This window comes from Psittacula echo, assembly GCF_963264785.1.
Source record: "Psittacula echo genome assembly, chromosome: 2".
Taxonomy (NCBI): domain Eukaryota; kingdom Metazoa; phylum Chordata; class Aves; order Psittaciformes; family Psittacidae; genus Psittacula; species Psittacula echo.
The window spans coordinates 155,925,514-155,939,304 of NC_137737.1; the positions used below are offsets into that span (position 1 = coordinate 155,925,514).

At 42.8% G+C, this 13,791-nt stretch overlaps 1 protein-coding gene across 1 annotated transcript in view; it reads right to left on the reverse strand.

Annotated features, from left to right (window-relative positions):
• The window catches only part of COL22A1 (collagen type XXII alpha 1 chain), a gene marked incomplete at both ends in the record, with an annotated part of 204,329 nt that overhangs the window by 94,256 nt on the left and 96,282 nt on the right, over positions 1-13,791 (reverse strand). Inside the window, 5 exons of the mRNA XM_080611527.1 lie at positions 3,279-3,323; positions 6,145-6,198; positions 11,075-11,128; positions 12,518-12,571; positions 13,091-13,144. Coding sequence (XP_080467653.1) covers positions 3,279-3,323; positions 6,145-6,198; positions 11,075-11,128; positions 12,518-12,571; positions 13,091-13,144 — 261 coding nt within the window. The remainder of the gene's footprint in view (positions 1-3,278; positions 3,324-6,144; positions 6,199-11,074; positions 11,129-12,517; positions 12,572-13,090; positions 13,145-13,791) is intronic.

Sequence of the window (13,791 nt, forward strand, 5' to 3'; positions counted from 1 at the left end):
TCCCTCTTACTGATTGTGGCCTCTGTCCATTCCAGCCACTTTAGGTTAAAACTCTTTGAAACAGGGACTTTCTCTTACTCTGTAAAAGGCTTAACCCTCTGCGGGATGAAACACTGATTTTGCTTGTATCCTGCACACACAGTTGAATATAAATTATCAAATACATACAGTGCCACTGTTAACATAAATGTGCATGTAAAACAAATGCTATGAATATGAGCAGTGACAGCAAAGTATCAGCTTTACTTTTTGAAATGTTGCAGTCATCTTAATTCTGATCAGTATCCCACAGGATCCCTGTTAGACTTCTGCTGTTATCTGCAAACCCACACTTACAGCACTGGATTTAATTAGCTCCTTTTGAAAACTACATTGATCAGCAAACTAGAAATGGTTTCACAAATCAATTTCTTACTTTTTCCCCTTTTAGGAAGTCAATCAGCATCGTACCATAAATGCTATTTCAATGAACGATATTAGTGAGACCCATATGCTACAGAAAGCAGCTGAAAATCAGTGTCAGACATCCGGATCTACTTGCTTTTGGAGTGATAGTTTCCACATTAATGGTTTGCTTTGCACTGACTGAACCATGAGTATCCTGACTTTCAGTAAGGAACAGTCTGGTAGATTGCTGACAAAACGTGAAGCGTATTCCCAGGAGGAATTTTAACATCAACACACTGCAGAAAGGAGTATTTCACACATGCTGTTTTAGCTGCCAAAACAGAAGAGCATCAATGTTCTTAGTGCTGGTAATGGGGGCAGGGAAAGCCAAATATGTTATTTATACAAACGTATACAATAAAGCTGTTTGAAAACACTCCAAATGACTCTGATTTCAATTTTTTCTTCAGAAAAAGCCGTCCTTATAATTTTTTTTTCTTGTTATTTTCTTTATTCTTAAAAAAAGAAAGGCTATTTAGAGAAAGTTTGGGGGGGTTGGAGGGTTGGGTTTTCTTGTTTTATTGATTTGTTAAAAGAATAAATCAAACACAATAAAAGTTTTATTCTTCAATTTTCAATTTAAGACCCCGTTTCATTTTCCTGTGCTCTACAGTTCTCTTCTGGTTTTAATCAATAAGCAACCAGTGAAAATCCCAATTCCACAGAAACTTTAGCACTATTTTCTGATCTCTAACAGTTGAAAAGTGTGGTGACCTATTGGAAAAATGATTCCCCAAGACTGTGAAGGTTCCTGGGAAAAAGTGATGGAGAGCAACCCCATTGCACAAAGGGACCTGATGGCCCTGCTGCCTCCTTACACGAGCTCTTCTCTAATACAAGACAAGGATTTACAGGATAGACAGATGTTTACGCAGCAAAAGCAATGCCCCGTGTCATGCTGAGCTGCTGTACGTGCCTAAATTAACATGCCAAGTATCACATAGATATATGGTTTATCTTGGCAGCCAAGTGTATCATGCTTATCTCTCACCTGGTGTCCATTGTATGCAAAGGGACAGGAGATATCACTCATATTGTGCAGTGGTTCCACTAAGTGCAGGTGTAACTGATACTGCTGGATTTGGGAACCTATAAAGCCTCAGTATTTATATCTGAGTTCCCAGGACATATTAGAACTCAGCAGTAAGATGTATTATAGGATATTTAACCTTTTTTTGAAACTAGGGTGTGGATTTGATATACTAATACTCAGTATTATTATGGGCCAGTGCTCTCATCTGATATGATAAACACTCTTCTACTCAAGCACAGAGAAACACAGGTTGTGTAGGTGTCAGTATTCAAGTTACAGACTGAAGAGCAGACAAGGAAATATTTGGCCTGCCGAATTTACACCCACTGCTTTCACGGTAGTACTGGCTGGTAGAAGTTAAAGCAATGGCAGCGGGTGCTCTGAGACCATCATTAAAGCTGGGAAAAAAATCAAAGTACAATCGTTGTAGCAGAGATCTGGCTGCTCCAGGAAAAAGAAAATAAAGGGAGCTCTAATTGTGCATATCCTTTTAATGAAACAAACCCTAATTCATTTCTTCCCCACTTTAATCTTCCTCTAGCTTAGTCAGCTGCCTGCCCACACACAGTTCAAGCTTCCTCTCCCATCACAGTGATGTCAAAAAGATGGATTTTCTTCCGGGAGCCAAATATTCCAGCAGATTAGACAACCTCACCTCCGGAAAAGCAGTGGCTAGACACAGCTTACTGAGCCAGGCCTGCAAAAGGCTAAGGCAAAAGCACGAGGAAGATAATGTGCGATCCAGCCTTTTGCTCTAGCTGCAGCAGAGAGGATTGAGAATGCAAAGCATGATCATGGCTACTTCATCGTAAATGGCAAAATGGACACAGAGGACTGACATCTTGACACATGCTAAAGCAAAACACAATATCTCACCCTAAGGGTCTATTGATCATTTTTCCCAGTAGGCAAAAGCTTGGTGTGAATCTCTGGGTTTCTTCTCCAGAAGAATGAGAAACGGGAATAAGGCCATGCTAACAAGATAATAACACTCTCTTTCACATATAGCCAGACATAAAGACAGCTTGAACACAGGCAAAGCTACCAGATCAGCACTGAGATATTCCTGGCTCAGAACCAGCTTAAGACATGAGCGAGACAGGACATTGCTCAAGGCTGGAAGACACTCAGAGCTGCACCTGAGGTCTGAACACAATGATCAGACTGAAACAGTAAAGACTTTGTTCTTGCCCAGCTCTTCTTTTAAATGCTTATTCCAGGTATAACAGGCTCTAGGTCTCTTGAACCATGAATGTGGCTCAAATCTCTCCCTATGTTCTGTAAAACAGCTATTGCCAGACAGGAGAGAGCAGAGAGCTGGGAAGCAACTCCAGCTGGATGAAGCCTTTAACACGGGAACTGCCTGGTACTTACTGCTACTGAGTTTACCGTGATGGGAAAAGACAGAAACATAGGAAGGATAATTTGAGCATCTGCAATGAGAGGAGGATGTGCCGGATACAGTCATGGTCATAAGCAGTCAGTGACCATTCACACCTTTTAGGTGGTATACACGATGTGGACACCACACTATATTCCCCCAGTGGCATACCTTCTCTCTCTCCTCCATCACTGGCTATGCACTGACAAGAAGTCCCTAATGTGTGCTCAGACCTCTATCCATAAAGCCCTCCTGCACTTCCATGGGAAGTCATTCCTATACAGCAGCCAGAGGTGCAGTGCAGAGAGTAAACTTCATCATTCATCATTCTCCAAAGCTGAAGGTCTGGCAGCCCACCCCACCAAATGGGCGAAGGCCCAAAGCAGCCTGGTTTCTCTTAGCATGCATCAGAAATACCTTGTCTCCTCGTGTTCCCTTTTCTCCTCTTTCTCCTTGTAGACCCTAAGAAATAAAAGGAAAATGAGACTATAAAGGTCAATCCAAGTAGAGAGGCATAGTTATCTCCTCTAATCAGTCACCAAATCGCTGTTCATGTCTGCATAATCTATTGAAGTGAACCTCAGCGGCATTTCCCATGTTGCCAGTCCTCAAAGTTGGCCCCAGGCATGGTCTAAGCAGACTTAGAGCAGGAATGACCTGTGGGCCCAGGAACGTTCTGTAATATTATATTGCCTGCAGACACAGGACCCTCCTGCCAACACAGTGTAGAGGGACAGGGAACACACCGCAGCTGCAGATGGTCTGGAAAACAACCAATGCTCTGCATTTTTCATGTTGCTCGTAAACAGTGAGGACTTTGGTAGAGGACAATGCTAATGGAATAACCTGTTGTCTGAACAAGCAAGAATACCCATTCCTGGTGGTTTTTGATGCAGCAGGAACCTAGCAAATGCTAGATAATCCCTGTCCCGGAGGCCCAAGCACATTTTTGCACTGTGAACCCAATACCAGTGTCCATCTGGACTGCAAAATTCATCTCCTCCCAGGTACACCAAGACCATTGCTGGGGCTTAGTTTTATAAAAGATAGCGATACTAACACAGGCAATGGACTCAGTGGTCAGGAATATATTCGACCTTCCCTTGGCACAGCAAAACCCCTGTATTTTACCTTTATTGTAGCAACTGAATAACTAAGTCATAGCTACAGGCAGACAAATATGCTCAGTCAATAGTGGCCTATCTAAAACTGCCAAATCTTAGAATCATTCTGATTGTAATAATACATTTGTATTTAAACTTCCATTTATTTTATGCTATAGAAGAGGTTTACCTCCAAGCTAATGAGAGCCACATGTCTGGGTTTATTTGGCCACTAGGATGATTTACATAAATAAGATATTCAGATCTCAGGCCATGGTCGTCTGTGAGCAAATTCTGTACAGCCCTGTCCATCTCTATCAACCCAAACTGAGCCTGCAGTTTCCCACACTGCAAAGAAATAACCGCACCATTTCCAAAGAGTAAAAGGCAAGAGGTTTAAAAATATGACTCCTTTAATACATTAATAACTATGGGGCCCATGTGTAGACTGAGTAGATGATTATTGCCTTGCTCCTCGCCAGCAGTCCAAGCCAAACGTCAGTCTTATGGTAGAAATGGATAGGACCTTCAGTAATGGTGTACCATATGAGTGCTTTGCTTCTCACACAAATAGGTGAGTCAATGAGCAGGAAGGAAATATTATCATAACTTTGTCTATGTATCTCATTAATATTGAAAGAGATCTATCGCTTTGGCAGGTAATGCCACCCCCATATTCATTTCAGCATCTGCAAGCCTAATACAAATTCAGCCTTAGACCATACAGGGAAACAACATGCAAAAAGACATGGGAAAATACAAAAGGACTCAAGATCTTTTAAATACATTTGACTCCTTTGTAGTGAATTGTAAAGCAAGTCCTTGGCTGATACAGTGCCTGAGCACATCTGGTATTCCACTACAGGCACTGATGTGCATCATAGAATAGTTTCGGTTGTAAGGGACTTTTGCAGGTCATCTACTCCAATCCCCTGCATTAAGCAGCGACATCTTCAACCAGATCAGGTTGTTGCAAGCTCTGTTCAACTTGGCCTAGAACACTGCCAGGGATGAAGCATCTGCCACCTCTCTGGGCAACCTGTTCCAGTGTCACGCCATCCTCATAGTGAAGAATTTATCCTTGGTATTTAACCTAAAATCTACCCTCTGTCAGTTTAAAGCCATTATCCTTTGTCCTGTCACCACAGGCCCTTGTAAAAGGTTATTTTCTAGCTTTCTTGTAGTCCCTTCAGGAGCTGGGAGCTTCTCTAAGGTCTCCCCTTAAGAAGCCTTCTCTTTCTCAGACTGAATCAGCCCAGCTCTCTCAGCCTGGCTCCAGAGAACAGCAGCTCCATCCCTCTCAGTACCCCAGTGGCCTTCTCCAGACCCCCTTTAACAGGCCCATGTCTCTCATATGTTGTTGCCCCAGAGCTGGATCAGGAATGCGGGGAGGTCCTCACAAGAGTGCAGTAAAAGGGGCAGGATAGCCTCTCTCGACCTGCTGTTCACACTGCTGGTGGTACAGCCAGCATGGTTGGTTTCTGGGCTGCTAGTGCACACTGACAGATCATGTTGAGCTTCTCATCAACAAACGTCCCCAAGTGCTTCTCCTCATGGCTGCTCTCAATCTCTGCATCCCTCAGCCCAGGGAGGATATTGATACCAGGGATTGCTCTGACCCAGTCAGGTCCTTATATCTCAGAAAATCCAATCAGCCTCTACAACACCAGCTTAAAGGCTGCCTCCATAATTGCCAAGGTGAGACCACAAGACAGAGATGGTAGCTTGATAGAACTTGATTTATTTTGGTCTTGCTGACTGTTCATCCAAGGCAGGTTTGTCCCTGAGCCTAAAGGCTATTCCCTGACAGTTTTGAAATATGATTGGAAACTTGCTGAGAGATGAGGTCTGGGGGGTTTTTTAGCGTTTTGATGAAGTTTTCAAGCACCATATAAATGGTGCATCAACACAGTGGAAGCATCGCAAAACCACTGGCTGTTATCTCAATAATCAAATCATTTCTACTGACATCTCTCTGCTGTCTACAGGTCTGCTATTTAAAGAAATCAGAAGAAAATGAAGTCAAGAAAATGTCTCTATTGGACATAGTACAGGTAAGCAGTCAGACACCAACTGTATTGCTTAATAACAATGATAAAGAGAAGAAAAACACAGCTGGGAAGAACACACTGAAAAAGTAGAGAAAGAGCATTAAAAATGTACCAAAAGCCATGACTTACCGGTGCACCCACATAGCCTTTAATTCCTGGAGGGCCCTGTTTTCCCTCGGATCCCTGGCAAGGAATTGAGATACAATAAAACACCAGAAACTGTCTCAAATAAGAATAAAACCAGTTATTCAGAAATGGAAGTTGCATTTCTGGGGTCACAAGGGGCTGTTGAGGATTCTTCACTGTCTCAGCACTAACACAGAGAGCAGGGTCTGACTTTCCACCTACTTACCCAAAGTGATACCCCAATGTTTTCTTCTGTCCCCAGTGCTCAGACATTAGCAAGTTTCATCCTTCTGCAAAAGGCAAACTGCCCCATGCAAGCTTCTCTACAGGTTATTTCAAAGGCTTTGGCCTCATCAGTCATTGCCTGCCCATTGCATGCGGGGTGATTGAGCTCTGTTTTGGCTCCTGAACACTGATGGTGGAACAAAGCACAGGCGTACGTTGCTGCAAACACTGCAGCAAAGGCCATATCCCTGCATAAATGAACCACAGACTTCAAAGTATTGTGTATTTTGAAGAATAAATGAAAAGAAACAGATCAGAACTATATTCTGTGATGTTTATTTTCAGCATAAGTGGGAGAAATGAAAGATGGTCAGGCACATTTTAGTAGCCCTTCAGCTGGCTGCATGCTGACTTTCCCTGGAGAGATGGAGAGCACTCTCATTGTGTGCTTTTATGTGTCTTACAATGCCTGAAAATGGTCTGGATCCTCAGCTGAACAGGCTCAGCCCTCAAAACCATCCTATGGAGACAGACTGGACCTGACAGAACAGAGTCTGATCACAAGAATTGGTTTGGCATCACCTATATAACTGATGCTTTTCTTACTTTTCTCGGTTCCCTTTCCACCCAGTTAACTTCTGTGCTGGGTGTTTGTAGTGGATAAAGCTTCAAAACAGATCAAGATTTTATTTTTAAATCACTTCTGCATTTCATATTAATAGATCTTTTCTTCTTAAAAAAAAAAAGGATAAAAAAAGCAGACAAAGAACCGCAAACAACCCACAACCAAACAAAAAGAACCCCCAAGATATGTTTGCAATGAATTATTAGCAGAACTGAGGCTTTTTTGTCCCAGTGCAGGTGCCCAGGACACTGGTCATGTCATACCCCTGTATGGGTCATACTCACCTTAGCCCAAATGATAATCTCATTTGGAGCAGTCATTAAGCACAGATCTGGCAGCCTGGCTGGTCTGTACTTGGCTAGTGTTCCACCACTGCTTTAAGAAATACATTGCCCATTGCCAAAACAGCCCCCCTCCCTTGGCCAGGGAGGACTTGACTTGTTGAAACAGATGAACCTGTGCCCTGAAGCTTGTGAGTAGTTCATCAGCTCAGCTGTGAAGTGGCTGAACCTTTGTTAAGCAAACCACATGATAAACTTGGAGGTTAAGGGGGATTCACAATTCACAAACCAGTTAACAAGAGCTGGGTTTCAGCACAGGCAAAATGGTTCTGGGGATCTCTACAACATCAGGCACCTGAGGACCTGCAAGGTCAGGAAGTGGTGCAAGTCATCCAATGGCAGCAGGCATGCTCCCCCTTTAGCCTGCAGAAAAATACTGCTATCAAAGAAGGTAAAACCTATAGGTTTTATAGAGGACTGCTGCAAGCTGTCCAAATTATCAAAGTCCAACTCAGCACCGTTATATAAATCATGGCTATAACACTCAGCAAAAGCTACAGAGAAACTGGGTTTGTCTGGATGGGAGGACTTGCTGATCCCACTCAAGGCCTTTGTTGAGATCATGTCTGGTAAACCAGAGAAGTGTGAGACATTCAACAGCTGAAGCAAACAAGAAGGGAGTTTGTCAAAATGAAACTCTTACCTAATACTTTAGAATTCAAAGCCTTGATGTTTTTTCCCCTCTGCCTCTGTTTTTGCTATCAAGTGCAGATAACTGTCAGTTCAGATGGGGATGTTACAGCTCTGTCAGTGCCATAGCATTGACAGCCACAGAAAATCTCATTAACTGTTTACTAAAAATATGGGAGGAAGAAAGAAGGGAAAGGTTGAATATTTGCTGTAGGATTTCACAGGCTAAAGGGCTTGGTCTCAAAAATCCAAGCTTTGTTTCACTACTATAATATGATGAGGGACCTGAGCTATGGCCTTTTTAATCTGGATCCACTTACTTCAATTAAATTAACCTGCCAGGTCCTTCATATTTATGTGGGAACATTCTTCATTGACCAGTGGATATTTCTTGCTATCTCAGTCCACAGTGGCATCTTCTATAACCAGAAGCTCCATCACTGATTAGCACAAAGCCATTTATTGAGAGTTCTTTATTTCCATCTTTGTAGCCAGCAAGATCATACATTCTTCTTGGTAAGCAAAGAAGTTTACCCACCAAATGGAAATGAAAACCAAACAACAAACACACATCAAAAACCCCAATATATTTTTATGATGAACTAGGAACAATCTCCCCTGGAGACTTCACTCAGCAGCAAAAGCGGTAGAACCAGAGATGACATACCAAGGCCATTTCACTCCTGTAACCCACACATAGAATCATAGCACCAGCTAGGTTGGAAAAGACCTTTAAGATCACCAAGTCCAACCATTACCCCAGAACTGCCAAGACCACCACTAAAGCATATCACTGAGGGCCTCAACATGTACCTTAATGGGCTCATCATTCATTGAGGTACCTCTATGGACTGAAGTCCTATTATCAGAAGCCTACTCTACCCTTACCTGTCTTACTGGAAGCTTCACACAATCAGTGAGATCTGTACAAGCTGTGAGGCACCTCCTTAAAAGAAAGTGCTGACAATTCCCATTGAGGAAAAGGCTGGAAATCCCTGAGTTCAGCAGATGAATAGAGGGCTGAGTTTTCTGGGGTGCACATAGAACTGCTGAATGTGCACTGTGCTTGCCTGGCTCAATGCACATAAAGATGGACTGAGCCAGGAAGGTCCAAATCCCAGCAACCAGAGAAACTGCAAGGTAGCGCTGCATGGAGCCTGGGGTACAGTCCAGAGACACTGTATTGATGCTGATGATAAAAAAAAAAGTCATCTGGTAAAAAAACCCAATCATTACAGAAGTAATTGGAAAGGTAACCTCTGATTGCCCATCTCCCCACGTCATTCCACACCACCAAGATGTTTGATGTTTACACTGAAGAGTAAAGAAGTGTGGATTCCTATTTTGTATTTTAAAGCCCCATCAGCAAAGTCAGGATGGTTTCTCAAAACAGCTCGGGCCAGAATCCAGCTCAAGAGCACTGCATATAGGCAGTGCATCCATTGAGGGAAATAAAAGTCACTGTGAAAGCACAAAATCATTTTGTAGCTGAGAGGCTGGGGCTGGCCAAGCTCATCTCCTCACCAGGAGCACTTGGCACTGTCAGATGTCTACAGGTCCAGCCCCACAAGCACCTATCCCACCCAGCCCATAGCGCTGATCTTCTATTCAGTATCACCTCTCTACTTGGCTGGACTCTATGTGCCTGATGATCCTGGTGGAAAATATGGAGGCATTGTGCAGGATCAAGCCCTTCTGGAAGTAGATATTGATGTCTCAGTTCAGCTTGGCTTGTGAAAACTTTGCAAAGCAAGGGTGAGTAACTTTGTACCTCAAGGAACATCTTATACTTACTGGTTTGTAATTCCACTATGGGAAATATGCAGGAAAGAGAGAAAATATGTACTTATTTACACGATAGGAGAGACGCAGCTGATAGGCACCTGTGGGTGATGAATTCAGTTCATTTCATCCACTCCCAAATCCCACTGATGGACAAAACAGTATCCACAGTGACTCCACTCAGCTCAGCTCATCCCTGCTTCACAGCTCTCATTTATCCGCTGCTGAACATGCTGCCATGCAGCTTCCACAATCAACCCCTTCATGTTGGGTCTTGCAGAGAGCTGTGGGATGGCTACCAAGTACTGTCACTAATCCACAAGCGCACAGTTAGTTCCGATACCCTCAAAAGCTTCTCCACAGCTGAGGAACCTAGAAGGACCTGTATAAATGAACTTCTTCATTGAGTATCTTCAAACAGAGGAAACTGGCTATCAGGACTGTATCTGGAAAGGTGTTCAGGTACTTAACTCCTATGTAAGGAAAAAGGCAAACTCAATGGAAGGTTTAGATGACCAGATATGGCTCTTCCAGAAAGATGCATTTCTTAAAGGTCATTATTTGTACAGGAGAAAAATGGGTGAAATAAACCTGGGCAATCAATCTGTTGTCAGATTGAGTCATAGGCTGATCTGACCTTGCTGTGCATGATGCCCCTGAAAACACTTGTTAGTCTAGCGCACCATCTTCTTTTTGTGCTATAACAAGACTGAAACTAAATGAGGGGTAGTTACCCTTCAGTAACCAGGGAACAAGGCAAGGAGAGCTAAGGCTTTGAAAGGAGATTAAAGAATTAATCATGAGAAAGGCTTCAAATTTAGGCACATTTCTGGCACCCATTGAAGTCTCACCAGATCTCCATTCAGAAGCACCTTATTTGAAGCAAACCTGGTGATATAAGCATTGACACAAGTCTTACTATCTACTGGTGCAAAACTGAAGCCCCCAAAATAGGCAGAAACATCCAGACTAGGGTCTCACTGTGATAATTCGTTTTCCTCCAGTCATAGAGTGGTGATAACTCTCACCTGCATCTTTGTGAGCTGGGAGTGCTTACTTAAGACATGAAGCAAGGGTCATGTGCCCCAAAACACGTTCTCTTTACCTTCTCCAGTTGAGCTGCTGATTGAACAAAAGGTCTTTCTTCTTTTTACATACCTTGCCTAATTGCTCATACCTTAGCAAACCCCTGATGAAGCTGAGCAGTTTGACTTTTGATATTCACACTGGTGAATGGAGAAAGTCAAAACCAAAAAGCAATCCACATATATAAAGGGTCAGTGAAAAAACCGCAATGCCTGCACATATAAAGAAGAAATGGAAAGCTTACTTTTGGACCTGCTGGCCCTGGCAGTCCAAATGCTCCTGGCTGTCCTGGTTCACCCTGCAAATAACAAACAGCAATACTGGTGGTAAATGCTAACCTTTTATACATAAAAGCTAGGATGGCTCAAAATAGTCATTACATACAGCCTTAGAAATGAAAGCTTTATCTAATAACTACAGTCTTGAGCACCATTATCCAGAGATCTGAAAGTCTGCAGTGTGCTTTCTTCACACATATCAAAGCAGAAAGAGTCAAACTGAAAACTGAATGAGCTATTCATCTGCTCTTCAAACACAATCACCTAAGTAGCAAGAAATTAGTTCCCTAAGCTGTGAACAGCTTGCATCAACTACAGTCTACAAACATAAATTCTTTGGAGATAACATAATTCATTTGGTTTGAAATGGTGACTTTACACTGCAAAAAATGCATCCTATGAGAAACTCTACAGTTCAAGCATGCTATTGTACAAGCCCAGACCATGCCACAGGTGATGTGATGAAATTGTGTAGGTTCTGAAACCTATAATGGAAAACAATCACATTTTATCCACAATTGTGGCAAAAAGCAGTGACAGGATGTAGCCAATAGAAAGAAAAGAGCTTTTCTGCTGTGTATCACTACTTTAATGTATGCCTGCCTTCCAAGGGCTCAGTTCCTCAAGTTCCTCCAGTTACCACCAAATGACTGCTGGATAAATGGACAGTGAATGAAATGATAAAGGTCGACCACTAGGATGAAGAGAATTCAAAGGGATGGTGATCAAGCAGGAAAAGGAGGGAAAGCTCTAAAACACACTTATATCTGCTTGAGATACTGGAATATGTGATTTAGATGATGGAATATGGTATTTAAATACTGGAAAATGTGTTTGTGTTTTTACGCTTCATCTGTAGTCCTCTTAAAGGTGGTATTTGGTACACTGCCTCCTTCTTTGAGCTAACGCTGAACTCTTCCTTTGCTATTAGCTTTTAGCAGTGCACAAGAGGAGTTCAGGTGCTTGCTTCTGTGACCAAGACACCTACTTCTCTTACTCCTGTCCACTGTGGAAGTACAAGCTGGTCCCCTGAAGCACTGCCATCTCCACCAGCCAATGACTCTTTGCCAGACTTAAAACAAATGGCCATGCTCTGGAGTTGGAGCTATTAACCAGCACAGCAGCAAGAGTGGGCCCCAAGCCACAGACTGCCACGACTGCTCCCTTTTCCATCTTAATGAATGGTAACAGAGCTGCTCTGGGAGCAAATCAGGATGGCTAATCCATAAGACTCCTGCAAACGTGTGAGGGAGAGTGCTGGGGCTATTAACCTCCTGCCATTTGTTTCTGCTGCTCCTAAAATGACCACACAAATCCCCAAGACATGTTTCACTCAATACAGATTGATTTCCACTGCCTGCCTCACACCGAAAGGCAGGGATTACATGGGGAGGAACAAAAAGGCTTACGGCTTCTCCTTTTGCTCCATCCTTCCCGGGAGGGCCAGGTGAGCCCAGGAACCCCTGTAATAACAACAGAATCACCATCAGCACAATATTGATACCCGTTACAAGTGGAAGGTCATGAGTAACACGTCAAGACATGAATAAGGAATGAGGAGAACCATTTCAATGCAAACATTTACCTACAGTCCCTGTAGGGGCTGTTGCTGACATTAACACGCTATTTGACAGAGCAAGCTCAGTGCAGGATAATTTATTTTTCTTTCTTCCCCCCCCCCCAGATAAGATGATGACACAATATCAGCTAAGGCCATCTCAATCCAAAAGTTATTTATGGTATTGAAGAAGCACTAATATTTCTCTATGTGGAGGCATTAGCACTGAGCTTCTGTTCTGTTCCACTCTTCTGTATTACAGTTTTACAAGGTTTACACAAAGTTCCTGATCTTGCTAACACAAAACAAGAAAACACAGAGGTAAAACAAAAGACTTAGAAAAGGGCCTGTTTCCATAAGCCTTCCACAATAGCTTTATAAACTCGGACTTTTCACAGTATAATGAATAAAGACTTGGGCTTACCTTTTCTCCTTTATCCCCTTTCAGTCCAGGAAAGCCGGGGGGCCCTTCTTCACCCTACACCACCAATGAAAATAATACCTCATGTGAAATGCCACACCATTCTCTGGTATCTTTGTGTATTTTGGATAGCACAGTTATAAGCTGTTGAGAGCTGAGGCCAACTTCTCCTCCTTGTTGTAACAATGATGTTCTCAATTACCCGTAACTTACTCATATTCAAACAGCTCCACTTTCAATTCTCCATTCCAGTGTCTTCCCCTGGCTCATCCCCTCCTCCCCACCTTTTTGTAAACATCATCCAGAACCAGTCTTTTACCGAGAACAGGATTTGAGACCTATCCTTGTTAAATAAAATCATTTGAAGCATAGAAACTTTTCACTGAGAAACTCTCTTGCTGCCTCATTTCAAAGAATGAGGACTCGAAATTTGGCACAGCCAACATACTGACACAGCAAATGTCCAATGGCATGGGAATTTCCTGAAAAACCCAAATGTGGAATTCTTTCGCCTTTACCTGCTCACATTACACCAAAGTATAACCTTTGAATCCACTCAACCCAGATCTTATCAATAGGGCTGGATTTTACAAGAGATGTTGTCATGAGTCCTTTAAAGGACGGTTACCAGTGTCTCTTCTACCTGAAAAAGCAAACATCCATTTGTGGGATGTAAAACTACTAGCACTGCTGGCAAATGACAT